This window comes from Sorex araneus, chromosome 11 (genome assembly GCF_027595985.1).
Source record: "Sorex araneus isolate mSorAra2 chromosome 11, mSorAra2.pri, whole genome shotgun sequence".
NCBI lineage: Eukaryota > Metazoa > Chordata > Mammalia > Eulipotyphla > Soricidae > Sorex > Sorex araneus.
In genome coordinates, this window is record NC_073312.1 from 5,803,264 (window position 1) to 5,830,347 (window position 27,084).

General features: G+C 65.6%; 1 protein-coding gene across 1 annotated transcript; it reads right to left on the minus strand.

Annotated features, from left to right (window-relative positions):
* Positions 1-577: 577 nt before the first annotated feature.
* Positions 578-27,084, minus strand: LOC101552603 (deleted in malignant brain tumors 1 protein-like). Its single transcript, XM_055119136.1, has 30 exons — positions 26,742-27,084; positions 21,334-21,657; positions 20,960-20,986; positions 19,685-19,717; positions 17,955-17,993; positions 17,640-17,672; positions 17,139-17,462; positions 16,945-16,971; positions 16,547-16,579; positions 15,425-15,457; positions 14,238-14,561; positions 14,045-14,071; positions 12,783-12,821; positions 12,436-12,468; positions 11,645-11,677; positions 11,152-11,475; positions 10,958-10,984; positions 9,810-9,848; positions 9,391-9,435; positions 7,448-7,598; positions 7,080-7,282; positions 6,499-6,819; positions 5,973-6,020; positions 5,247-5,279; positions 4,931-5,081; positions 4,038-4,246; positions 3,444-3,628; positions 2,755-3,146; positions 1,154-1,425; positions 578-1,027 (listed from the first exon to the last, which is right to left on the minus strand). Exons 1-30 carry the CDS (start codon positions 27,082-27,084, stop codon positions 1,017-1,019), a joined length of 4,083 nt encoding a protein of 1,360 aa, XP_054975111.1. The 3' UTR covers positions 578-1,016.

The window sequence follows — 27,084 nt, forward strand, 5'->3', positions numbered from 1 at the left end:
AGAAGCTGCATCTCAAAACCACGCAACTTTCTTCCTGGGGGGAGACTCGGGCTGGGAGTGGGAGCGGGAGCCAGCCTGGAGAGGGGGCTCCTGCCTCAGGGACCCACAGGCGCCAGACAAAGCCCCGCTCTGCTCGGACCACCCCCCACTGACATATGCTCTCGGGAATGGAGCCAAGGGACAGAGAACCGTGGGCAGGGCAGACTCTGAGGACAGAAATTCTGTTTCCCACATGAAAGCTGACCATTGGGCCACACCATCTTTCCAGACCAATACACTGGTCCGAGCCCCTCGCAGGCCGCCCACAAATGTTGCTGCTCAGGAGAAATTGGTGGCAACCTGGTGACCTGCTAAAAGATGTTCTTGGGGGAAATTCTTAGAGAGGGAGGGGGTTCCCTTTTCCACCTGTCTGCAGGCTGAGCGAAAACATGTCAGGGTCCCAGGAGCATGTGTTGCCTCTGGAAAGTTCTAGAAGAGCCCCAGGCCTTCCCTTTCCTCGTGTCCCCCCGCCCCCGCTTGTGCGCCTGGCTGGAGGGGAACTGGCATCTGGAGCCCCAGAAACAGAACAAGCCGACTGTGCTGTGAAAATAGTTCTTTATTTTTCAGAGTAGGCGGGGCGAGGACGGACACTGAGCGGTCAGCAGGGACAGGGACCCCAGCGGCTGTGAGGCCCAGCTCAGCTACTGCCACTGCTCTCCAGCCTGTGCTTCTGGGGGGCTCCGTCCCCCTCCCCAAACCCTTGTCCACACCCACATCCGTGCCAGGGACAAGGGCACCGAGCGGGTGGGGGGTGTCGGGGCCCCTTTCCGCCTCCCTCACCTCAGCCGGAGCCCTGGGTGCTCCCCCCGGGTCACGTCCTGGTGGCCTGAGGTGGCCGCTGGGGATGCGGCTGCCCCTGCCCAGGCTGAGGGAGGCCTCGGGACCATGACCAGGGAGGCCCCCACGGAGATGGCAGCGCCGTGGGAGGTCCCCTGGGTGCCGCTCTTGTGCATGGGCCCTGCGAGGGTTGGGGGGGGTTAGGAGGAACCTGGGGAGACAAAAGGGGGCGTTCAGTCAGGGAAACTGAGGCAGGGTGGGGGGAGAGCCCAGCGCAGAGCTGGCAACGGCATCAGCGGGCGGAGCTCGGCCGAGTGGGGGGGATGCTGCCACCTACCCGGGCTGCTGGTCCCGGCGTGGGGGGGCTGCAGCTGGATGGGCCCCAGGACGACGTCCACCTTCTCCAGCTCGGGGCTCAGGTCGCGCTTGGAGCGCACCACGCAGCCCCGGTAGCAGCGCGAGGAGTAGTCGTTGGCCCTGCACACCACCATCTTGCAGCGCAGGAACACGGACGGGAAGCGCTTCAGGAAGTGGAAGGAGCTGAACTGGAAGCGGGCGATGCGGGGCGCCGGCTGGGCCAGCGTCCTGTAGGTCTCGTCCTTCCAGCACCTGCGGAGGCGACCCGGCCGCGCTCTCACCCGGGAACCCAGGGCCACAGGGAGGTGCCAGAGCCACCAGCCCGGGCCCGGGGGAGCCCGCCTATCCCTTCCCAGGCGTCAGCGCCCGGGGCAGGGGACACGCGGCTGCTCTGCAGGACTGTGGTCTGACCCGCACTGGCTGGCCTTGGGGTTCTTCCCCTCAGCCTGGCTCCCCTCAGCCTGGCTCCCCTCAGCCTGGCTCCCCTCAGCCTGGCTCCCCTCAGCCTGGCTCCCCTCAGCCTGGCTCTCTGGAGGCTCCCGGGGCAGAGGGCAGGTGGGGAAGGAGCTACACGCCCCAGAAAACCAATGGGGACACCTGCCAGAGCTGTGCCCTCGCTGTCTCTTTACAGACAGAGACCAAGTTCCACACGTTTCAAAGCTGCATGGCTGGGCCTGGGCCTCGGTGCTCCAGAAAGCCCTGGTGGTCCTGACAGGCACCGGGCAGGGATCTGGGGTGGCCGTGCACAGTGGGACGGCCAGGACATGTTCCCCGTCCCCGTGGGAGAGCGGCCCGTGACCGTCTCACACAGGCAGGAAGCTGAGGTGTCGACGCCACCGTCTCTACCATGGTCTGGGGGATTCACCGTCGGATGAGGATCTGGGGAGAGTTTCTCCCCCTTCCCCGGGGCTGGGGGGCTTCTGTGGATGGACCCTCTGTGCTATGAGGGTCTGGGAGTCTCCGAGGGAGGAGACGAAGCTCCACACCAGCGCTCGGGGGGACACGGCTCGCAGAGGCCTGAGCGCGAGGCTGCTCCGAGCAGCCCGGGGAGGCCGGGAATCCGGCCCCACCCTCCGCCTCGAAGCCCCTCCACATGCCCCCTCCAGACCAGGGCGAGCGGCGGCTGCGAGGGCCCAAGTTAGAGTCCATCCAGGCCTCAGGACCCCTCAGGGAGCTGAGCGGCAGTAACGGCCACACGGCGGGGCTGGACCGTGTCAGGGGGTCCCGTCCCATGGGAGGTGGCCAAGAGCCTCGCGTGGCCTTCCTTGAAGACCGTGGCCATGAACACACGGCTCATGTCTCCGGCCCTCCCCCTCCCTGGAAGTGGGCATTGGGCAGCGATGGCACCTCGCCCTGCCCCCCCCCCAGGTGAGCCCTGTTCACGCTCTGCCGCTGCAGGTGGCAACTCAGCCTTGATGGTCAAACAGAGGCACCTTTCCTGCCCCCCTCGGCCACCCTGGGCTGGCTCGGGAATCCATCCCCGGGCTCCAGGCCCCCACGCCCAGCGACCTGCGGGGTGCCTGCCGGAGGGAGCCCAGACCCCCCGGCTCGCCCGCTGTCACCCGGCCAGACGCCCCTTACCCGTTCCGGACCAGATCGTAAGAGACGGAGGTGAAGTCGTGGGCGTCAGGCGAGGCCACGCAGGTGTCCACGAACAGGGCCAGCGCGGAGTCGTTGTGGAGGATCTCCGCCTGCACGAACAAGGCCTGGTCCAGGTCCACGTAGTAGGGGCTGCTGGTGACGGGCCTCGAGAAGGACGCGGAGGTGTAGAAGGAGATGTTCACGTCGAAGTTTCGGTACTGCACTTCCTGGACCTCGACGGTGTCGTTGGTGACGAACATGATGTTGTCCACCCACGTGTCCTGCAGCATCTTGCACTGCAGGTGGATGTGCAGGTCCTTCTTCCGGGTGATGACGCCCCTGGAGACCGTGGCTCTCAGGAAGTTGGTGTAGGTGATGGTGTCATTGTCCACCTGTAGGGCGTCGGACACGGCCCCTGTTCACACCCGAACCCGAGCCGGGTTCCGGAGGCGCCGGGGCTGCAGGACAGGCTGCATCCAGGAGCCGGCGGGAGGGCAGGAGCAGCCCCCCGGGAAGGAAGGAAGGCCCCAGGGCCCACCCCAGCACGGCCCCGCCTCTCGGATCAGAGCCCAGCCAGCCCCTGGCCACCCTGCACCCTGAGCAGGCGCAGGGGTGCGCCCCAGAGAGGGCGAGTGAGTGGCAGGGTGGGGGCGGGGAGAGTGCACGGCGTGAAGGACGAGGGCCCTTACCTCCTTGGTGGTGCCGCAGCCCGTGTAGGGGATCGTGAAGACCACGTGGGTCGGCGTGACCCGGGACTGACACTGGGAGTTGTGGGCCCAGCCGGGGATGGCCAGGTCCGAGGGGCCGTAGCGCACGGACGCCAGGAGCTTCCTGCTCACGGAGGCCTGCATGTGGTCCGGCCGGCAGAGCAGCTCTGCGGGACACGGCGGGCCCTCAGTCGCCGGGCACAGCCCCGGGGCCCTGGCTCTTCCCCCGGGACTCGGGTCCCTCCCGGGGGGGGAATCGGGGTGGGAGGGGACGGGGTGGGGGGGACTGAGATAATGTCCTGGAGCAGATGAGGCCTTAAACCCCGAGAGCCCTGCCCTGCCCCCCGGCCCCTGGGGGGGAGCTGGTGACCGCCCCGCCTGTCCTCCAGGAGTGGCCAGGCCTCAGGCCCTGGTCCTGGTGCAGGAGGCCACTGGGTTCAAGCCCGGTGGCCACCCCAGATCCTGTCCTCACCCCCCACACGGCCACTCAGTAGCTGCCCAGCCTGAGGCCTAGGTCCGTGGCTCTTGGCTTGTACCCGGACGGCCCTGCCCGCACCCCGGGGTGTGCCCACGCACCCGTGCTCTTGTTGGAGGGGCTGGAGTAGTAGGTGGCCAGGAAGCCCCTGCGGGAGACGCTGCCGTCACTCACGAAGCGCACAGACATGAAGTTGGACGAGGACGTGTAGGAGCCCTTGTCCCCGCTGCAGACGCGGGCCAGCAGGGGCGAGCTGTGGTAGGGGCCGTCGTACAGCTCCACGTAGTCGAAGTTGCAGTTGCTCTCGAGCCTGCAGAGGGAGACGGTGCTCTGGGCGTCCGGCCGCTCGCGCCAGGGAATCTGACGGCGGCGTTGTTACTGCACCAGGCAAGGGGCGCTGTCCTGCCTGCCCGGCCTCACCGCCGGGAGCTCTCGGCCCCGCGGGGCTTCCCTCTCCCTCTCTAAGGGGCGGGGAGAGCACAGCGGGGAGGGCGCTCGCCTTGCACCCTGGTTCGATCCCCGGCACCCCATCTGGCCCCCTGAGCACCGCCAGAAGCAATTCCTGAGTGCAGAGCCAGGAGTAACTGCCGGGCATCGCCGGTGTGGCCCCAAGACCGAAAATCCCAAAACCATAAAACCCACCAAGGCAGACAAAGCCAGCTCCACCGGGCTGACCCCACGTCCAGAAGGTGCCGGGACCCCCCGGGGAGCAGCTCAGGGCAGAGCTCAGGCTGGGCGCGAGGGAGGCCCTGGCATCCCCCCACCCCCGAAAAAGGCTGCAGAGACGGGCCAGAGCAACAGCGCACGGCCGGGCATTTGCCTGGCACACAGCAGACCCGAGCTCCACCCCCAGGAGCCCAGCCCCTCGGGGAGGCGGCCGAGAGCAGGGCCAGGGGTGCGCCCTGGGCATGGCGGGGCGTGGCCCCCAAACAGCAATAAACAGCGAGTCCTGGGCACAGGGCGTCTGGGCACCCCCCACAGGCCCCGCACTCACTGGACGTCACTGAAGACGACGGTGACGAGGTCGTTGTTGGCGACCTCGATGTCCCACACGCAGTTGGCGTGGTTCGGGTAGTTGTTGGGGTACGAGGGGCTGGAGAATTGCCCGGAGGACTGGGTCAAGAGGCCGCCACAGGGACGGCTGCCTGTGGGGGGGCAAACGGCATCACTGAGGACACCCCAGCACACGGCGGCACCCCGGAGACTGCACGACAACGGAGAGGACCCCTCCCCCTCCCCCACCCCCGCTGCCCCCCCCATCCTGGGGGCGCGTAGCTCGGGGGTCTCTCCCTGACTCGGTCGGGACTTACCGTTGAAGTCTGCGGTGGTATTGCTCACGGGGGCTGCGGAGGAGAGAAAAGGCAGCGATGGGCCCGGGGCCTCCAGCATCCGGCACGAGGGGGTGGGGGGCTCTTGCTCCCTGTCACCTCGGGGGCAGCCACTGGGGCCCGGGCCTGGCTCCTGGGGTGCTCCCAGAAGGGACAAGGAGGAATCTCACACCGGGGCGGAGGGACAAGTCACGGGGGTGCAGCAGGGCCAAGGTCGAAATCGATGTTCCAGGAGGAGGGAGAGTGTGGCCGAGACCCCCCCCCCCCGCAGGAGACCCCCTGGCACCTTCGGGCCGGCCCCGTGGAGGCTGACAGGAGGGACGGAGACTCGGGGCCTGGGACACAGCCCTGAGACACGGGAGGGGAGCCCCAAGGACTCGCGGGAAGGACAGGGCTGGGGGGTCCTGGGACCAAACTCCAGGGACACGGGGACCCGTGCCAGGCGCCAGCTGGCGCATCTGGTGACCCCCGAGAGGGAGCTCGGGAAGACGCAGGCACGCGCGGGAGAATGTGCAGGGCGGAGGGTCCGGGGGTGAGGCCACTGTCCCCGCAGAGACTGACCAGGCCACTGAGGGACAGAGAGGCCGTGCGCGCCTGCCGGGGCCTCGAGGAACCCGCCTCCTCCAGGGGGACCTCAGCGGCAGGGACGGCCGTGGGCATGGGGACAGGGCGGGAAGGCAGGCCTGTGCGAGGGGCCGGGGAACTCACCAGATGTGGTTGTTACCGGGTCGTAGTCGGGTGTGGTCGTTAGGTGGCCTGAAAAGGAAGCAGGAAACAGCTGAGCCTGCGGGGTTGGGGGGCGGCTGGAGGGAGGGCTCGGAGGGGCCACGGGCCAGGGCTCAGTCTAGCCCCCCGGGGCACGCACCTGCTTCACGGGGTCACTGCTGTGCACAGGAGGCCCCTGGGGGGGGGCAATTCTCTGCCCTGAGTCGCACTTGGGGCTCCTGAAGTCCTACCCACGTGGTGCACCCCCTCCTGGCCTGACTATCCTGCGTCTCCCCCGAGGCCCCTGGGACTGGGCAGCCCCCTCTCCCCCCCGGCCAGCAAGGGAAGGAAGCTTCGGGAGCCAGCCCTCGCCAGGGTCACAGGCAGGTGGGACGGCCGGGAGTTCTGGCACGGGGCACCCTGGCCCAGGGCCTCGCAGACAGTCCCCGCCGGGCCCCGGATGGAGCCTCGATACACCTGCCCCCCGCCCCGCCCCACCCCAGCCCCCCGCAGCCTTGGCCCCACGCACCTGAGCACCGCACGCCCGCGTCCTCGTGGTGGCCACAGTTGTGGGAGAACCAGCCGTTGTGCCGGCACTGCCAGAGGGTGGACTCGGTGCCCCCGCACTCCACGTTGTCCAGCGTGATGGGCCCCGAGCCCGAGCCGTAGTAGGCGTTTCCGGGCGCCGAGAGGGCTTGGCCGCAGCCCAGCTGCCGGCACACCACCTGGGCGTCCTGCATGCTCCAGCCATCGTCACACACGGTGCCCCAGCTGCCCCCCTGGTAGACCTCCACGCGGCCCTCGCACTGGCTGTGGGAGGAGTTGGAATTCACCAGCCGCAGGCGGGCGTCTGAAAGGCAAGGGGCGAAGGAGGGTGGGTCCCAGCGCCCACCCCAAGGCCCGAGACCCCCACAGAGCAAGCAGCAAGAGCGTCGGGGCCCTGGGTTCAGGCTGGGCGGGGCGGAGTGATGGGGTCTTCCCGGAAGCGGGGGTCAAGGTCGGGGCGCAGGGCCGTGGCTGAGCAGGGCAGCCGTGAGGTGGGGACACGGCGGCCACAGTCGGCCGTGCAGAGCCCCGGGGGGCAGGGGGGCCGGGCCCGAGGACACTCACCTCGCGGGTAGGAGTTGTACCAGGCCGTGAAGCCTGTGTTCTGGAAACTGTGGTCGCTCCGGAAGCGGACAGTGAGGCTGTTGGCGGAGGACGTGAAGACCCGCGGGGTGGCGTCGCAGACCCGGCCCAGCAGCCGGCCGCTGCCCACCCAGCCGTCGTAGACCTCCACGTAGTCCAGGGTGCAGTTTACGTTCACCTCCAACCTGTGTGTGAGTGTGTGTGTGTGGGAGCGGGGTTAGGAAACAGCCCAGCACCCTGGGGTGGCCCCGGGTGTCCGTCTTCCACCCCCCACCCCACCCCTCATTCCCGCCGGACGCTGCTCCCGTGGGGGTCGTGAGAGCCTCGAGCCCAGGCCCCGGGCGACTCACCGCAGGCTGCTGAAGCCCAGGTTGACCCGAGAGTTGGGGCTCACTTGGATCTCCCACACACACTCGGCGTTGTTGGGGTAGAAGCCAGGGTAGTTGGGGCTGGAGAAGTTCCCGCTGGCAGAGGTCAAGAGGCCGCCGCAGTGCGAGGGGCCTAGGGCGGGAGAGAGGGGCGGCCTCTGGGTGAGCACCCCCCTCCCCCGCATCACCACTCCCCTCCCGCCCTGTCCTGGGGGTCCCCGGCCACACCCAGTAGATCTGCCTCTATTCCCCCCCCTCCACCCGGGCCTAGAACCTTCCAGGCAGGAGTGGACCCGAAGGTGAAGCCTCCCAGGAACCAACAAAGCCGTGTGGTCACTGCTCTGCTGACCAGGAGGGCTGTGGGGCAGCCAGGGGGAGCAGCTCCCCTCGCAGAACCTCCCTCCAGAGACCCTGCCCCCAGCACTGCCCCCGACAACACGGGGCCCCGGCGAGGACCCCGGGAAGCCTGGCCAGAGCCCGGGCACCGCGGGACCCGCTGGCTCTGTCCTCGCCTGTGTCACTCTCACGGCACACCAGGCGGCCGTGGCACTCCCGGGGACAGACGGGCGGGGGCGGGACGAGGGAGAAGGGAGAGCCCAGAGACAGCCCCTGGGTCTTTGTGCAGCTCCTGGGTGGACAGAAACTGTCCGGGTCAGGCAGGAGAGCCCCGGGGAGCTGCCCTGCGCCTCGGGACTCAGCGAACGCGGGATCCGGGCGTGGGCTGGGGCCGCAGTGAGGGGGTGCTGGGACCCCAGAGGCCCCCCAGAGGCATGGGCGGAGGGAACCGGAAGCTCCTGAGTGGACACTCCCGAGGGCCCGGCCCTGAGGATGGCGGGACCCTCAGAGTGAGGACCTGGGCTCTGCCGGAAGGGGCGGCCCCAGGCGGTGAGCACTGGGCCTGGGGAACCAGGGCTGGCACCCTGGAGACCGCCATGCCCCCTGCCAGGTGCAGCCCTGCTCTGGCTGGATGGGAGCAGGAGGCTGAGAGACAAGCAAAGGCGCACAGTCCCCATGAGGGTGACGGCCCAGCGGCCTCCCCCCAGGGCAGGGGAAGGTCAACGTGGCCCTGCACACTCCCTTCCACTGCTCCCCGGAACACAGGGAGACGGTCTCAGCCCGCCACGGGGGGACTGGGCGAGTGTGTCCTCCCAGGGCTGCTCAGAAGGAGACTCTGAGACAATCGGGTCTGTCCCCACGAGCAAGGAGAGGACGTGGGGTGGGGACACACCGGCAGCCACGTGCAGAGTAGGAAGAGGAAGAAGCCGACCCGCGAGAAGGGACGTTGAGGGCAGGAGGGACAGGCAGGGGCCTGGATCCAGCCCTACCTGAAGCTCCACCTGGGCTCATGCCAACACCCAGCATCCGGGGGCCCTGCTTGCTCACAGGGGACACGGGGTCCCTGCATGGCCACCACAGTCCTGGCCAAGGGGTCCCATCCCGTAGGGGACAGAGCCCCCTTTCCTGAGAATGGGACCCCTCTCAGCAGGACGGGGGCACGGAGGCCTCACCCCAGATGCAGAGTCTCAGCCAGAGCTGGGCAGGGACCCCTGGCAGCGGTGGGTAGGAAACAGGAAACTCACCTGTAGTGACTGTAGAGTTCTCAGGCCACCAGGCTGGAGAGAGAGGGACACGTGTCAGGACGTCCTGCCCACTCGGGGCACTGGGCAGGGCCTGGAGTTCAGGGGGCGGGTGGGGCCGGGACCTCCCACCCACACTGGCACCCGTGGGGTCCTGGATGGATCCTCTGGGAACCGGGGCTCGTGTCTTGGCCTTATTCTCACATACACGCCGTGGACGCTCCTGGTGAGGCTGTGGCCTGGGGACACTGCAGCTGCCCACCCCCCCCAGCCCCGGGGTCCCTGGGAAACTGTCCCTCCCCCTGCTCAGGGGCGAGGGGGGTGACGGGGGGTCATGCCTGGACTCACTTGTGAAAGCCAAGTCTGTTGTGCGAGAGGATGAGGATGTCGTGTCTGGAAAGGAAAACACAGGGCAGTTTGTCCTTGGTGCACTGAGGGGACAGACACGCAGGACCCCCCTGTTGGCTTTTGCCCCCGCCAGGGACCGGGAAGCTCTCTGGGGGTTGACAGGAGCTAGAAGGAACTGGGACTCAGGGTGAGTCTCTCACATGCAGGGGGGCTTAGAGACGGCTAGAGATGCTCAGGGCGACCCCTGGCTCCGTCTTGGTGCCGGGGATCGAACGGGGCGAGCGGTCATTAAATGCGAGGCGAGTCCAACCCCCAACACTACTCCTGCCCACCCCCGCCCTTGCATTGCTCCTTGCAATAATGAGTGAATTTTTGCAGCCCCTCCTGCTGCCCATTGGAGGGGACGGCTCTGGACTCACCTAGAGGCGTAGAGTAGGAGCTAGTAGTGGCTGTCGTACCTAAAGGATACAAAGCGGGGAGGGGGGGTTCCTTAGTGCATTTAGGGGCAGACACACAGGACCCCAAGAATTAGCTTTTGGCCCCCTCTAGGCATTGGGAGGTTTTTTGGGTGTTGACAGGAGCTAAAAAGAATGGGAGCACGGGTGAATCCTCCCCAATGAACAGGGCTAAGATGTTTCGGGGAGGAGGCAGGAGGCTACACGTAGAGATTCTCAGCATGACTCCTGGCTCTGTGCTCAGGAATCCCTCCCGTGGTGCCCTGGAACGTATTGATGCCGGGCCTGAATGGGGTGAGCTCGTGCAAGCAAGGCTCAGCCCGCTGTGCTCTTGCTCCAGCCACAAAGTACTGAATTTCTGGATGAGCCGAAATGTCCAACATCCTCGGCTTCTGGGGGGGCCACAGGATAATGCCGTGAACCTGAACCCCACCAAGAGAACTGGAGTAAGGGAGTTAGCAGGGATAAGGCTGGAACGCAGGGGTGAGGCAGCTGTGCAGGGTAGAGCCGGGCATCAGGGGAGAGGCAGGTGTGCAGGGGTGGGGCGACATTGCAGGGCAAGTTTGGTGTGCAGGGGTGAGGCTGGAGTGCAGGAGGAACTGTGTGTGCAGGGGCAGAGCCGGGAGCCCAGGGGCTTTGGGGTGGCTCATCCTCTGCAGAGGACACGACAGGTGTGTGTCGGGGGGACACAGGGGCCGAGGGTCAAGCAGGCAGCAGTACTATAATCTGGCACTTGATGTTTGCCACCAATCTGGGGAGAAGGGGGCACTGTTAGGGTCTCCCACAAACTGTCCACGGTCATCAGGGCCAGGTTAGTCCCTGTCCTCCCTGGGCCCTCACTCGGGCCCAGAGCTCCCCTGAGCTAGACGGGCCCCGAGACCCGGGCACGTCCTCACCCTCAGTTTTGGACAGAATTCGAGGACACACTGGTCACTCGGGGCCCTCAGCCTTGGGGCCTCGTTCTGAGACACGTGCAGGGCTGCAGGCGGGCGGGGGGAGCGGACAGCCCCGGGTCAATGCTGCAGCCCCCAGTTCGGGGTCCCCGTGAGTCTCCCCAGGACCAGCTGCTCCTCCCGCTGCCCAGGACAGGTGGGGGCCAGGCCGAGACTCACCTGGGGTGACGGTGCTGCCCTGGGCATCTGCAGGAGACAGGAGAGGGGATTCCTGTCAGTGTGGGGTGTCGGGACAGGCCCCAGCCCGACAGACCCCAGTCCTGCCCCCCCGCACCCGCCAGTCAGAGAGGGGGACAGAGGTGCAGGGAGAAGGGACCGCGCCCAGGAGAAGCCCCGAGGGCAGCCGGGCACACCTGAGCAGATGACGCCGGCGTCCTCCCCGTGGTTGCAGTTGTGCGACCCCCAGCCCCTGTGGCGGCAGGACCACAGGTAGGACTCGTGCCCGGTGCAGCTCACGTCGTCCAGCAGGATGGGGCCCGAGCTCTGGCCGAAGCGTGCGCTCCCGGGGGCTGACAGCGCCCAGCCGCAGCCCAGCTGCCTGCACACCACGTTGGCGTCCAGGGTGTCCCAGCCGTCGTCACACACGCTGCCCCAGGACCCTTGGTACAGGACCTCCACGCGGCCCTGGCAGCGGTTCCCTCCGTTCACCAGCCGCAGTGCCAGCCCCGAGTCGGTGCCTGTCGAGGGTGGGGGGGCGGTCACTCTCTCCGGAGCGGACAGAGCCCCCTTTCCTGTAATGGGACGGACCCCTCCCAGCAGGACGGGGGCCTCACCCCAGATGCAGAGTCTCAGCCAGAGCTGGGCTGGGACCCCTGGCAGCGGGTGGGTAGGAAACAGGAAACTCACCTGTAGTGCCTGTACTTGTCTCCGTCCACAGGGCTGGAGAGAGAGGGACACGCGTCAGGACGTCCTGCCACTATGTGCCCAGGGATCTGGATGCTCTTTGGGACTGAGTGACTTCAGTATCCGGGGGTAGGTGGGGCTGCAGTGAGGGGGCGCTGGGACCCCAGAGGCCCCAGTGAGGGACGGGCTGAGGGAACCGGGAATTCTGAGTGGACACTCCTGAATGAGGGTGATGGCCCAGCGACCACCTCCTAAGGCAGGGGAAGGTCAACATGAGCCCTGCAACCCCCCCCCCCGACTGCTCCCCGGAACACAGGGAGATGGTCTCAGCCACCAAGGGACTGGGCATAGTGTGTCCTCCCAGGGCTGCTCAGAAGGAGACGCTGAGACGACCGGGTCTGTCCCCACGAGCAAGGAGAGGACATGGGGTGGGGACACGCCGGCAGCCACGTGCAGAGCAGGAGGAGGAAGAAGCCGACCCGCGAGAAGGGACATCAGAGGGCAGGAGGGACAGGCAGGAGCCTGGATCCAGCCCTACCTGAAGCTCCACCTGGGCTCATGCCAACACCCAGCACCCGGGGGCCCTGCTTGCTCACAGGGGACACGGGGTCCCTGCATGGCCACCACAGTCCTGGCCAAGGGGTCCCGTCCCGTAGGGGACAGAGCCCCCATTCCTGAGAATGGGACCCCTCTCAGCAGGACGGGGGCACGGAGGCCTCACCCCAGATGCAGAGTCTCAGCCAGAGCTGGGCTGGGACCCCTGGCAGCGGGTGGGTAGGAAACAGGAAACTCACGTGTCATGTACGTAGTTCTCTGTGTCGCCGGGGCTGGAGAGAGAGGGACACGCGTCAGGACGTCCTGCCACTATCTGTGCACGGGGCACTCTCAGGGCCTGGAGCTCAGAGGGCGGGCGGGGCCGGGGCCTCGCACCCACACTCGCAGCCCGTGGGTCAGGGATGGCTCGTCTGGAACCCGGGCTCGAGTCTCAGGCCTTATTCTCACATACGCACCGCGATGCACTGGTGCGGCTGTGTCCTGGGACACGGCAGCTGCCCCCCACACTCCCGGGGCCCCGAGGAAATGATCACCAGGAGGACCGTCCCTCCCAGTGCTGTGTTGCGGGGGACGGGGCTGGACTCACCTGAGCTAGGGAAGTAGGGTGGAGTAGAGGCTGTTCCAGCTAAAAAATACAAAAGAGGGGGAGGGTCTAACGCATCGAGGGACGGACACGCAGGACCTGCAGGACTAGCTCTGCCCCCGCTAGGCGTTTGCAAGGTTCTGGGTGTTGACAAGAGGTAAAAGCAAGTGGAATTCGGGGTGAATCCTCTCCAGAGAACCGGGCTGAGGTATTTTGGGGAGGAGACAGGAGGCTACACCTAGATGCTCAGGTGACTCCTGGGTCTGTGCTCAGGAACCCCTTTCCTGGTGCTCTGGAACTGGATAGATGCCAGGATTGAGCCGGGTGGGCTGGTCCAAGCAAGGCTCAGCCCGCTGTGCTCCTGCTCCAGCCACAGATTAGTGAATTTCTGGATGAACCTGAATGTCCCACACCCTCGGCTTTTGGGGGGCCACAGGACAATGCGGCAGGCCTGACCTAGTCAGGAGAAGAGGAGTCAGGCAACTAGCAGGGATAGGCTGGAATGCAGGGGTGAGGCAGGTGTCCAGTGGTGAGGTGGACGTGCAGGGTAGAGCTGGGCATCAGGGGAGAGGCTGGTGTGCAGGGGGGAAGCGACATTGCAGGGGTGAGTATGGAATGCAGGGGTGAGGCTGGAGTGCAGGGGGGAGGTGACATTGCAGGTGAGGTTGGTGTGCAGGGGTGAGGCTGGAGAGCAGGGGGGAGGTGACATTGCAGGGTGAGTATGGTATGCAGGGGTGAGGCTGGAGAGCAGGGGGAAGTGCATGTGTAGGGGCAGAGCCGGGAGCCCAGGGGCTTTGGTGTGGCTCATCCTCTGCAGAGGACACGACAGGTGTGTGTGGGAGTGGACATAGGGGCCAAGGGTCAGGCAGGCAGCAGGACATTTACCCGAGGGAGTTGATGTTTGCCACCAGCCTGGGGAGAAGGGGCACTGTTAGGGCCTCCCGGGGAACTGTCCACAGTCATCATGGCCAGGTTAGTCCCTGTCCTCCCTGGACCCTCACGCCGGGACCTGAGCTCTCGGACAGGCCAGACACAGAGCTCGGGGCCCTTCAGCGCCCTCACTGCGGGCAGAATATGGCGACACACGAGTCACTCTGGGCCCCTCAGTGTCGGGGCCTCATTCTGAGAAACGTGCAGGGGCTGCAGGTGGTGGGGGGAGCGGACAGCCCCAGGGCTATGCTGCGGCCCCCCAGGTCAGGGTCCCCGTGGGTCTCCCCAGGACCAATTACCCCTCCAGGACGGGTCGGGCCAAGGCCAAGACTTACTTGGGGTGACGGTGCTGCCCTGGGCATCTGCAGGAGACAGGAGAGGGGATTCCTGTCAGTGTGGGGTGTCGGGACAGGCCCCAGCCCGACAGACCCCAGTCTTGCCCCCCCGCACCCGCCAGTCAGAGAGGGGGACAGAGGTGCAGGGACAAGGGACCATGCCCAGGAGAGGCCCCGAGGGCAGCCGGCACACCTGAGCAGATGACGCCGGCGTCCTCCCCGTGTTTGCAGTTGTGCGACCCCCAGCCCCTGTGGCGGCAGGACCACAGGTAGGACTCGTGCCCGGTGCAGCTCACGTCGTCCAGCAGGATGGGGCCCGAGCTCTGGCCGAAGCGTGCGCTCCCGGGGGCCGACAGCGCCCAGCCGCAGCCCAGCTGCCTGCACACCACGTTGGCGTCCAGGGTGTCCCAGCTGTCGTCACACACGCTGCCCCAGGACCCTTGGTACAGGACCTCCACGCGGCCCTGGCAGCGGTTCCCTCCGTTCACCAGCCGCAGCGCCAGCCCCGAGTCGGTGCCTGTGAGTGTTGGGGGAGGGCGGTCACTCTCTCCGACACCCACAACCCCCAGGACCAAGGGGTCTCTGTGGGTTGGGTCCTGCTCCCTATGGGACTGGTCTGTCGCCTGCTGCCGTCCCCTATCCCCAGGAATGTTCTGGAACTCTTGTGCATGGGGCCTGGCTACCGGGATCTGTCCCCGAAATGCCCAGGACTCGCACCCAGGGCCCTGCACCAGAATGAACCAGGGTTGGGTCAAGGTCAACTGCAGAGTGATCTGGTGAGGCACCAATCCCCGGAGCCCCCAGCAAAACAGCGGGGTCAGCAGGTGATTGTGTGCCCGAGCACACACATGCACACATATACACACAACATGCACACATTGACACACACTGACACACACCGACACACACAAACTCACTCACACGCACACACACACAAACTCATACAAACTCACACAAACTCACACTCACACTTACACAGACACACACTCACATGCACACTCAGACATACACTCACACGCACACACACAACGATGAACGATCTGTTCCTTCAGAGGAATACCCCCAAGAGTCACTTGCACAACACGCCACACCTCTGTGGAACTCCCGAGGACAGGTGTCCTGGATTGGGACGCAGGAGGCGGGAGAGCCCAGAAATAGAGACCCTGGATATTGGACAGTTCCTGGATGAACAGAAACCGCAGGTTGGACCATGTGGCTGTCCTGAGCAAGACAGGAGAGCTCCGGGGATCTGGGTGCTGTTGGGACCCAGCTTCCCTCTCAGCAGGACGGGGGCACGGAGGCCTCACCCCAGATGCAGAGTCTCAGCCAGAGCTGGGCAGGGACCCCTGGCAGCAGGTGGGTAGGAAACAGGAAACTCACCTGCAGTGCTTAAAGATGTCTCTGGCCACGGGGCTGGAGAGAGAGGGACACGCGTCAGGACGTCCTGCCACTATCTGTGCACGGGGCACTCTCAGGCCCTGGAGCTCAGAGGGCCGGTGGGTTGGGTCCCTCGCACCCACACTTGCAGCCCGTGGTTCTGGATGGATCCTCCGGAACCCGGGCTTGTGTCTCTGCCTTATTCTCACATACACTCTGCGGACCCGCCCCGTGAGGCTGTGGCCTGGGGACGTTGCAGCTGCCCCCCACAGTACCGAGCTCCTGGGGAAATGGTCCCCAGGGGAAAACGCCCCTCTTCTTGAGAACGAGGGACAGTGCTGGACTCACTTGAGGGAGTGGAGGGGGTCTCAGCAGTGCTTGTTGGAGCTAAAACACACAAAAGGGGAAGGATTTCCTTAGTACACTCAGGGGACAGACACGCAGGACCCCAGTGTTGGCCTTTGCCCCTCCAGGGACCGGGAAGCTCTCTGGGGCTTGACAAGAGCTAGAAGGAACTGGAACTCAGGGTGAGTCTCTCACATGCAGGGGGGCTTAGAGACTTTTGTGGGGGAGGCGGGCGGGCACAGCTAGAGATGCTCAGGGCAACGCCTGGCTCTGTGTGTGCTCAGGAGTCACTGTGTTTCTCTGGAACTGTGTTGAAGCCGGGGATTGAACCTTGCGAGTGGTCACTACATTCAAGGCAAGTCCCCCCACCCCTGTTCCCCGCCCTGCACGCTCCATTTGCAAATGAGTGAATTGTTGCATGGACCTAAATGTCCATTACATGCCGGCCTAGGGGATCAGGGCATGGTCCTGAGCCTGTCCAAGCCAGAGAACAGGGGTGCAGCCAGTGAGCAGGGATGAGGCTGGCGTGCAGGGGTGAGGCGGGTGTGCGGTGGTGAGTTTGCTGTGCAGGGCAGAGCTGGGTTTCAGGGGAGAGGGGTGAGGCGACATGCAGGGTGAGGGTGGTGTGCAGGGGTGAGGGTGGTGAGCAGGGGGGAAGTGTGCATGCAGATGCAAGCTGGGAGCCCAAGGGGATTTGCTGAGGGCTCCTCCTCTGCAGAGGCCCTGAGAGGTGGGGAGAGGACACAGGGCCTGAGGGACAGGCCGGAGCAGGACACTTACCCGTGGTGGTTGGAGTTGATGTTTCCCACCAACCTGGAGAGGAGGGGACACTGTTAGGGTCTCCCGGGGAACTGTCCACGCCATCGTGCTGCAGGTTAGTCCCTGTCCTCTCTGGACCCTCACGCCTGGGCCCTGAGCGTCTCTGGGCGGGACAGGCCCAGAGCCTGGGGCCCTCAGCACCCTCAGCGGAGGGCGGAGGCTGGGGACACACAGGTCACTCCGAGCCCCTCAGTGTCGGGACCTCTTTCTGTGCCTTGTGCAGGAGCTACAGTGGGCAGGGGGAGCGGACGGCCCTGGGACCATGCTGCGGCCCCCCAGGTCGGGGTCCCCTTGAGTCTCCCCAGGACCAGCTGTTCCTCCCGCTGCCCAGGACGGGTGGGGGCCAGGCCGAGACTCACCTGGGGTGACGGTGCTGCCCTGGGCATCTGCAGGAGACAGGAGAGGGGATTCCTGTCAGTGTGGGGTGTCGGGACAGGCCCCAGCCCGAGAGACTCCAGTCCTGCCCCCCCTGCACCCGCCAGTCAGAGAGGGGGACAGAGGTGCAGGGACAAGGGACCGCGCCCAGGAGAGGCCCCGAGGGCAGCCTGCACACCTGAGCAGATGACGCCGGCGTCCTCCCCGTGGTTGCAGTTGTGCGACTTCCAGCCCCCGTGGCGGCAGGACCACAGGTAGGACTCGTGCCCGGTGCAGCTCACGTCGTCCAGCAGGATGGGGCCCGAGCTCTGGCCGAAGCGCGCGCTCCCGGGGGCCGACAGCGCCCAGCCGCAGCCCAGCTGCCTGCACACCACGTTGGCGTCCAGGGTGTCCCAGCTGTCGTCACACACGCTGCCCCAGGAGCCTTGGTACAGGACCTCCACGCGGCCCTGGCAGCGGTTCCCTCCGTTCACCAGCCGCAGCGCCAGCCCCGAGTCGGTGCCTGTGTGTGTGTGTGGGGGGGGGTCACTCTCTCCGGAGCGGACAGAGCCCCCTTTCCTGAGAATGGGACCCCTCTCAGCAGGACGGGGACACGGAGGCCTCACCCCAGATGCAGAGTCTCAGCCAGAGCTGGGCTGGGACCCCTGGCAGCGGGAGGGGTAGGAAACAGGAAACTCACCTGTAGTGCTTACAGATGTCTCCGTCCCCGTGGCTGGAGAGAGAGGGACACGAGTCAGGACGTCCTGCCACTATCTGTGCGCAGGGCACTGGGCAGCTCAGAGGGCAGGTGGGGCCGGGACCTCGCACCACACTGCAGCCGTGGGGTCGGGGATGGGTCGTCTGGAACCCGGGCTCGGGTCCCAGGCCTTATTCTCACATGCGTGCTGTGGACACACCTGGCGAGGCTGTGGCCTGGGGACACTCCCGGGGTCCCGGAGAAATGGCCCCCAGAGAAACTGCCCCTCCGGCTGCACAGGAGTCGGGCTGGACTCACCTGTGGGAGTGGACTCCGTGGGAGCAGCGGATGTTAGATCTAAAAAGAGGTAAAAGGGGGAAGTTTGCCTTAGTGCTTTAGGGGCCGGACACGCAGGACCCCCAGAATTCGCCTTCTGGCCCTGCAGGAGTTGGGGGGCTTTCTGGGCGTTGACAAGAGTGGGAAGGAAGTGGAACTTGCGTTGTGTCTTCTTGAGTGAATGTAGGCTTGAGATTTTCGTGGAAGAGGCAAGTGGGACACACCTAGAGATACTCGGGGTGACCCCGGCTCTGTGCTCGGAGTCCCTCCTGGAGCGGCTGTGGAACTGTGTCACTCCGTAATGGAACCAGGTGCTGGTCATTGCAGGGCAAGCCCAGCCCCAGTGCTGCCCTGAACACTGTGTGCTGCTCCTTTCACAATGGGTGAATGTGAAACCTGGACTGTCGCCTGCCGCCGTCCCCCATCCCCAGGAATGTTCTGGAACTCTTGTGCATCGGGGCTGGCTCTGCTACCAGGATCTGCCCCCGAAATGCCCAGGACTCGCACCCAGGGCTCTGCACCAGAATGAACCAGGGTTCGGTCAAGGACAGCTGCGGAGTGATCTGGTGAGGCACCAATCCCCGAGCCCCCGGCAGAACAGCGGGGTCAGCAGGTGATTGTGTGCCCGAGCACACGCGCGCGCACACACACACACACACACACAACATGCATACACTCACACACACACTCACAGACACGCTCACACATTCATGCACTCACACACAATCACACACATCCACACACTCACATACACGCTCACACATTCATGCACTCATACACACTCACACATATACACACCCCCACGCACACACACTCACACACACAATGATGAATGATCTGTTCCATCAGAGGAATGCCTTAAAAAGTCACTCCCACAACACGCCATGCTGCTGTGGAATCCCGAGGACAGATGGGCCTGGTTGGGACGTAGGAGAAGGGAGAGCCCAGAGACAGAGACCCTGGATGGACAGTAACTGTCGGGGGTCAGGCAGGAGAGCTCTGGGGATCTGAATTCTGTTTGGGACTGAGTGACTGCAGGATCCGGGGGTAGGTGGGGCCGCAGTGAGGGGGCGCTGGGACCCCAAGAGGGCCCAGTGAGGGATGGGCTGAGGGAACTGGAAGCTCCTGAGTGGACACTCCCGAATGAGAGTGACGGCCCAGTGACCACCCCCTAAGGCAGGGAAGGTCAACGTGGCCCTGCACCCCCCCCCCCGACTGCTCCCCGGAACACAGGGAGATGGTCTCAGCCGCCAAGGTGGGACTGGGCGAGTGTGTCCTCCCAGGGCTGCTCAGAAGGAGACGCTGAGACAATCGGGTCTGTCCCCATGAGCAAGGAGAGGACGTGGGGTGGGGACACGCCGGCAGCCACGTGCAGAGCAGGAGGAGGAAGAAGCTGACCCGCGAGAAGGGACGTCAGAGGGCAGGAGGGACAGGCAGGGGCCTGGATCCAGCCCTACCTGAAGCTCCACCTGGGCTCATGCCAACACCCAGCACCCGGGGGCCCTGCTTGCTCACCGGGGACACGGGGTCCCTGCATGGCCACCATAGTCCTGGCCAAGGGGTCCCATCCCGTAGGGGACAGAGCCCCCTTTCCCGAGAATGGGACCCCTCTCAGCAGGACGGGGGCACGAGGCCTCACCCCAGATGCAGAGTCTCAGCCAGAGCTGGGCAGGGACCCCTGGCAGCGGGTGGGTAGGAAACAGGAAACTCACGTGTAATGCCTGTAGAGTTCTCAGGCCACCAGGCTGGAGAGAGAGGGACACTCGTCAGGACGTCCTGTCCACTATCTGTGCACAGGGCACTCCCAGGGCCTGAAGCTCAGAGGGCGGGTGGGCCAGGGCCTCGCACCCACACTGCAGACCATGAGGGACGGACACGCAGGACCTGCAGGATTAGCTCTGCCCCCGCTAGGCGTTTGCAAGGTTCTGGGGTGTTGACAAGAGGTAAAAGCAAGTGGAATTCGGGGTGAATCCTCTCCAGAGAACCGGGCTGAGATATTTTGGGGAGGGGACAGGAGGCTACACCGAGAGATGCTCAGGTGACTCCTGGCTCTGTGCTCAGGAACCCCTTTCCTGGTGCTCTGGAACTGGATAGATGCCGGGATTGAACCGGGAGAGCTGGTCCAAGCAAGGCTCAGCCCGCTGTGCTCCTGCTCAAGCCACAGATTAGTGAATTTCTGGATGAGCCTAAATGTCCCACACCCTCGGCTTTTGGGGGGCCACAGGACAATGCGGCAGGCCTGACCTAGTCAGGAGAAGAGGAGTCAGGCAACTAGCAGGGATAGGCTGGAATGCAGGGGTGAGGCAGGTGTCCAGTGGTGAGGTGGACGTGCAGGGTAGAGCTGGGCATCAGGGGAGAGGCTGGAGTGCAGGGGGGAGGCTACATTGCAGGGGTGAGGCTGGAGAGCAGGGGGGAGGCGACATTGCAGGGTGAGGTTGGTATGCAGGGGTGAGGCTGGAGAGCAGGGGGAACCGTGTGTGCAGGGGCAGAGCCGGGAGCCCAGGGGCTTTGGTGTGGCTCATCCTCTGCAGAGGACATGACAGGTGTGTGTGGGGGGGACACAGGGGCCGAGGGTCAGGCAGGCAGCAGGACATTTACCCGAGGGAGTTGATGTTTGCCACCAGCCTGGGAGAAGGGGCACTGTTAGGGCCTCCCGGGGAACTGTCCACGGTCATCATGGCCAGGTTAGTCCCTGTCCTCCCTGGACCCTCACGCCGGGCCCGGAGCTCCCCTGAGCTACACAGGCCCCGAGACCCGGGCACGTCCTCACCCTGAGTTTTGGACAGAATTCGAGGACACACTGGTCACTCGGGGCCCTCAGCCTTGGGGCCTCGTTCTGAGACACGTGCAGGGACTGCAGGCGGGCGGGGGGAGCGACAGCCCCGGGTCAATGCTGCGGCCCCCCAGGTCGGGGTCCCCGTGAGTCTCCCCAGGACCAGCTGCTCCTCCCGCTGCCCAGGACGGGTCGGGCCAAGGCCGAGACTCACCTGGGGTGACGGTGCTGCCCTGGGCATCTGCAGGAGACAGGAGAGGGGATTCCTGTCAGTGTGGGGTGTCGGGACAGGCCCCAGCCCGACAGACCCCAGTCCTGCCCCCTGAGCCCCGGGACTGAGGGATTCGCGTGTGGAGGCTGAGAGCTGACAGGAATTTGCGCTTGTGTCTCCCCGAGTATGTGGGGAGGCTGTGAGAGTCTCTCAGTGTTGTCCCCTGAACCCCTTATTTCAGGGGCCCGCAGACTCCATGAGTCAGGCGACCCTCCCGTGTGAGCACGGCCTCTGCACACGCCCAGTCAGAGAGGGGGACAGAGGTGTAGGGACAAGGGACCATGCCCAGGAGAGGCCCCGTGGTCAGCCGGGCCCACCTGAGCAGATGACGCCGGCGTCCTCCCCGTGGTTGCAGTTGTGCGACTTCCAGCCCCCGTGGCGGCAGGACCACAGGTAGGACTCGTGCCCGGTGCAGCTCACGTCGTCCAGCAGGATGGGGCCCGAGCTCTGGCCGAAGCGCGCGCTCCCGGGGGCCGACAGCGCCCAGCCGCAGCCCAGCTGCCTGCACACCACGTTGGCGTCCAGGGTGTCCCAGCTGTCGTCACACACGCTGCCCCAGGACCCTTGGTACAGGACCTCCACGCGGCCCTGGCAGCGGTTCCCTCCGTTCACCAGCCGCAGCGCCAGCCCCGAGTCGGTGCCTGTGGGGTGGGGAGGCGGTCACTCTCTCCAGAGGGGACAGAGCCCCCTTTCCTGAGAATGGGACCCCTCCCAGCAGGACGGGGGCACGGGGACCTCACCCGGATGCAGAGTCTCAGCCAGAGCTGGGCTGGGACCCCTGGCAGCGGGTGGGTAGGAAACAGGAAACTCACCTGCAGTGCTTACAGATGTCTCCGTCCCCGTGGCTGGAGAGAGAGGGACACGCGTCAGGACGTCCTGCCACTATCTGTGCACGGGGCACTCTCAGGGCCTGGAGCTCAGAGGGCCGGTGGGTTGGGTCCCTCGCACCCACACTTGCAGCCCGTGGTTCTGGATGGATCCTCCGGAACCCGGGCTCGAGTCTCTGCCTTATTCTCACATACACTCTGCGGACCCGCCCCGTGAGGCTGTGGCCTGGGGACATTGCAGCTGCCCCCCACAGTACCGAGCTCCTGGGGAAATGGTCCCCAGGGGAGATGCCCCTCTTGAAAAGGAGGGACAGTGCTGGACTCACTCGAGGGAGTGGAGGGGGTCTCAGCAGTGCTTGTTGGAGCTAAAACACACAAAAGGGGAAGGATTTCCTTAGTGCACGGAGGGGACAGACACGCAGGACCCCAGTGTTGGCTTTTGCCCCTCCAAGGACCAGGAAGCTCTCTGGGGCTTGACAAGAGCTAGAAGGAACTGGAACTCAGGGTGAGTCTCTCACATGCAGGGGGGCTTAGAGACTTTTGTGGGGGAGGCGGGCGGGGCACAGCTAGAGATGCTCAGGGCAACGCCTGGCTCTGTGTGTGCTCGGGAGTCACTGTGTTTCTCTGGAACTGTGTTGAAGCCGGGGATTGAACCTTGAGAGTGGTCATTGCATTCAAGGCAAGTCCCCCCACCCCTGTTCCTGCACGCATGGACCTAAATGTCCATTACATCCCGGCCTTAGAGGACCAAGGGTACGGTCCTGAGTCTGAACCAAGCCAGAGAACTGGGTGCAGCCAGTGAGCAGGGATGAGGCTGGCATGCAGGGGTGAGGTGGGTGTGCGGTGGTGAGTTTGCTGTGCAGGGCAGAGCTGGGTATCAGGTGATGCTACTATGCAGGGGTGAGGCGACCTACAGGGTGAGGTTGGTGTGCAGGGGTGAGGCTGGAGAGCAGGGGCAAGTGCGTGTGCAGGGGCAGAGTGGGGAGCCCAGGGGCTTTGGTGTGGGTCATCCTCTGCAGGGGACATGACAGTGTGGGGGGACACAGGGGCCGAGGGTCAGGCAGGCCGCAGGACATTTACCCGAGGGAGTTGATGTTTGCCACCAGTCTGGGGAGAAGGGGACACTGTTAGGGTCTCCCAGGGAACTGTCCATGGTCACCAGGCTCAGGTTTGTCCCTGTCCTCCCTGGACCCTCACGCCGGGCCCTGAGCTCTCTCAGACAGGACAAGCCCAGATCCCGGGACCCTCAGTGGAGGGCGGAGACTGTGGACACATGGGTCACTCCGAGCCCCTCAGTGTCGGGGCCTCGTGTGAGACACATGCAGGGGCTGCAGGTGGGCGGGGGAGCAGACGGCCCCGGGGCCATGCTGCGGCCCCCCAGGTCGGGGTCCCCGGGAGTCTCCCCAGGACCGGCTGCTCCTCCCGCTGCCCAGGGTGGGTGGGGCCAGGCCGAGACTCACCTGTGGTTGTTTCAGCAGTGGTGGATGTCTCTGCAGTAGAGAAGGAAACAGGGTGTCTGTCAGCGCCGGGGGGCCGGGGGGCCGGGGGCCAGACCCCGAGAGTCCCACCCGGCCCCTCTGCAGCTGGGGGGCGCCGGGAGCCGAGCACGAGAGCTGAGAGGAATCGGAACCCGGCGGGCGCTGGGCACATTCTCAAAGTCTGTCCGTGACGGCCCTCGAGTCACACAGGCCCTTGCAGGCCCCGGCTCTCGGGACGCCCTCGGGAGGTGGCCCAGGGTCAGCGCGGGGGAGAGGACACAGGGCAGAGAAGCCCCCAGCCCCGCCTCAGTGCTGACCCTGAGTCCGTCCCTACGGGATGCTGGTGAGACCGAGGCCTCCTGGGTCCCCTCGTCCTGCCTACAGGCGCCTCCTCGCTGGGGAAGGACGGGGCGCGTCTGCCCTCTTGGGGCCGGTGACATAAGGCGCCCCGTGCCCCAAACTAGGCCAGACCCGAAGACCCCCACAATCGCACTGGGACCCCCAGTGGTAACCTGTCTGGATAGAACAAGAGGAGGTGAGGTGAGACCCAAGAGGAAGCGGTGGGAGCTCTGGGGTCCCCGACCCCCCCCCGTCACACCCCAGCCCTGCTGTCTGCTGCCGTGAGCACGGCCTCCGTTACTGTGCCTCAGGCCCTTGATCTGTGCTCAAGGAATCCCGCCCCTGGTGCTCGGGAACCGAACTGATGCTGGGACTGGACCGGGTGAGCTCGTGCAAGCGAGGCTCAGCCCGCCGTGCTCCTGCTCCAGCCATAAATGACCGAATTCTGGATGAACCTAAGTGTTCATACATCAACGGCTTTTGGGGGGCCCACCGGATACTGCCGCAAACCTGAACCTCGTCAAGAGAACAGGGGTAAGGCGGTTAGCAGGGGTAAGCTGGAATGCAGGGGTGAGGCAGGTGTCCACTGGTGAGTTTGATGTGCAAGGCAGAGCTGGGTATCAAGGGGAAGAGGCTGTTGTGCAGGGGTGAGGCTCCATTGCAGGGTGAGTATGGTATGCAGGGGTGAGGCTGGAGAGCAGGGGGAACCGTGTGTGTAGAGGCAGAGCCGAGAGCCCAGGGACTTTGGGGTGGGTCATCCTCTGCAGAGGACACGACAGTGTGGGGGGACACAGGGGCCGAGGGTCAGGCAGGCAGCAGGACATTTACCCGAGGGAGTTGATGTTTGCCACCAGCCTGGGGAGAAGGGGACACGGTTAGGGCCTCCCGGGGAACTGTCCTTGTCATCGGGCTCAGGTTTGTCCCTGTCCTCCCTGGACCCTCACGCCGGGCCCTGAGCTCTCCCCGGGTGGGAGAAGGCCAGAGCCCGGGGCCCTTTAGCACTCTCGTTGTGGGCAGAATATGGGGACACATGGGTCACTCCGGGACCCTCAGTGGCGGGCGTCGTTCTGAGCCATGTGGGAAGGCTACAGGCGGGCAGGGCGAGTGGTCAGCCCCGGGGCCATGCTGCGGCCCCCCAGGTTGGGTCCCCGTGAGTCTCCCCAGGACCAGCTGCTCCTCCCGCTGCCCAGGACGGGTGGGGCGAGGCCGAGACTCACCTGTGGTCATTGCGTAGGTTTGGGTTGTGCCTGCAGTAAAGGAGGAAACGGGGTGTCTGTCAGCGCCGGGGGGCGGGCGGAGGGTTCCCAGGCCTGAGAGCCAGACCCGGCCCCTCTGAGGCGGAGGGGGGCTGCGTCCCCCCATCAGGCCTGGGAAGCCCCTGGCCGCCCCCTCCTGGGCCGTGTCCCTCGGGCACAGGCGGGGCCACGGTGCCCTGGGGACTGCGGACTTGTCCTTCCTCTTTGCTGGACTCAGACTTCATAGTGGCCACGGCCTCTCGTCCTGCCACTTCTGGACCCAGAACTTTCGCCTCTTTCAACCATTGTTCTTGGACCCCGCAGGGAAGGACCAAGGCCTGTCTCTGTCGAGGGAACCCAGGCAGGGTGGTCCCCAGAGGCTTCTGCGAACCCGGAAGCTGACCGGGAGCCGGGGTGGGACATGGTGGCCCAGGGGTGGGCCCCGGAACCAGGCAGGAGCACACACAAGGAGCTTGGGACACTCGGACCCGTCCCTCTCCAGGCTCAGAAAGGGCTCCGGGGAGGGACGCCGTCCCGGCCTCGCTCCAGAGTCCCCCAGCGGCCTCCACTGCGGGTGCTGAGCGCCTGGTACCGCCCACACCTCCCCTGCGTCAGCAGAGCTACGGCCCTGCGGAACAGCGTCACCTTCCGCTGTGAACCCTGACCGTTCACACCCAACACCCATCTCGAGGGGAGAGGACGGAGGTCACACGTGGCCTCACCACGAGGCAGCACCCACCCCCATTCCCTGGGCTCGGGGTCCAAGGAAAGGGCCTGACCGGGCCTTGCTTGTGAGTCAGGGCGTGGTCTGCCGCTTTGCCGGACCCCCTGCAGTGCTGATCCCCCACACACACTCTTTTCTCCTTCCCCGTGTCGGCTCCAGGCCCCCAAATCACCGTGGGGTGCGGCAGCCTTGGCTCACTCCCCGGAGGGGACTTCCGGCCCCACTGGCCTCTTGTGAAGCCTCAAACGCGCCCTGAGATACCCCTTGTCAGCGCTGAGCTGGCCCCCGAGGCTTTCCCAAAGGGCTTCCCGAAGAATGGGGCCACAAGCCCGCTGCCAAGTGCCAGTTTGGGGGGCGAGGGGCTCTTGGGGACTGGGCAAGGGCAGAAGCTGTTTCTCCTGGTCACCCCCAGTGCTTGGGCTTTGGAGCTGCCCCCCGCTGCCCTGAAGATGGGCCATGGACCGAGAACCTCCCCCTTGGGGGATACCGAGTCAGAGGGTCCTGGGACTTGTGGGCGGAGCCAAGATGGTCTTTGTCTCAGAGATGGGAAACGTCTTTTGTTGGTTGGCGTTTTTGCTTCTGGGCACCATGCCCAGCGATGCTCAGGGGTCACTCCTGGCTCTGCACTCAGAAATTACTCCTGGTGGTGCTCGGGGGACCCTATGGGATGCTGGGGATCGAACCCGGGTGGTCGAGTGCCAGGCAAGCGCCCTCCCGAGACGCCCTCTCTGTGCTACGGGTCCGGGCCCTTTACTGCTGATTTTGAGTTGGCTGGAGACCCCAGCTTGGAAGACCCTGGAGTCCGCAGGTCTCCGCTGTGGCCCTTACAGGCCGAGAGGGCGCCCCTGAGGGGGCTTCGGGGGCGCTGAGGGGCCACAAAGTGCAAGCCTGGGGCAATGAGACTGTGACCCCCCCACCCCACGCACCTTCCCCCCAGGCAGCCAGCAGCCACCCGCCCGCGTGGACCCTCCGTGCCCTGCCCGGGGCGTGCCAGCCACGTGGGGGGCTGCCAAGCCCCCTGCCAAGCGTGGAGCGCATGCGTGGTGAGCCGTGCCCGTAGCCCCGTCCTCGCATGCGTCATGCACCGCGCGCCGCTGGCCCCAAGGCCGGCGCCTGCGCTACCTGAGCACACGACTCCGGCGTCTTCCTTGTGGCCGCAGTCGTGGTTGTACCACCCGCCGTGGGGGCAGCTGGACAGCTGGGCCTCCCCTCCCTGGCAGTCCACGTCGCCCAAGAGAATGTTCCCCGAGCCCCGGCCAAAGTGGGCCCCGCCGGGCGCCGACAGCGCCCGGCCGCAGCCCAGCTGCCTGCACACCACGTTGGCGTCGTTGATGTCCCAGCTGTCGTCGCACACGGTGCCCCAGAAGCCTTGGTACAGGACCTCCACGCGGCCCTGGCACCGGCGGCCTCCGTTCACCAGCCGCAGCGCCAGACCTGCAGACACAGTGCACAGCCCTGGCGACAT

What these genes read in the sequence shown, in the direction of transcription:
- LOC101552603 (XM_055119136.1), bottom strand. Translation starts at nt 27,084, where the DNA reads ATGTCGCCAGGGCTGTGCACTGTGTCTGCAGGTCTGGCGCTGCGGCTG. An exon ending in CGCCGGCGTCATCTGCTCAG is followed by an intron (nt 10,985 to 11,151) that starts GTGTGCCCGGCT and finishes TGTCTCCTGCAG; the next exon opens with ATGCCCAGGGCAGCACCGTC. An exon ending in CCCGGTAACAACCACATCTG is followed by an intron (nt 5,280 to 5,972) that starts GTGAGTTCCCCG and finishes TCTCCTCCGCAG; the next exon opens with CCCCCGTGAGCAATACCACC.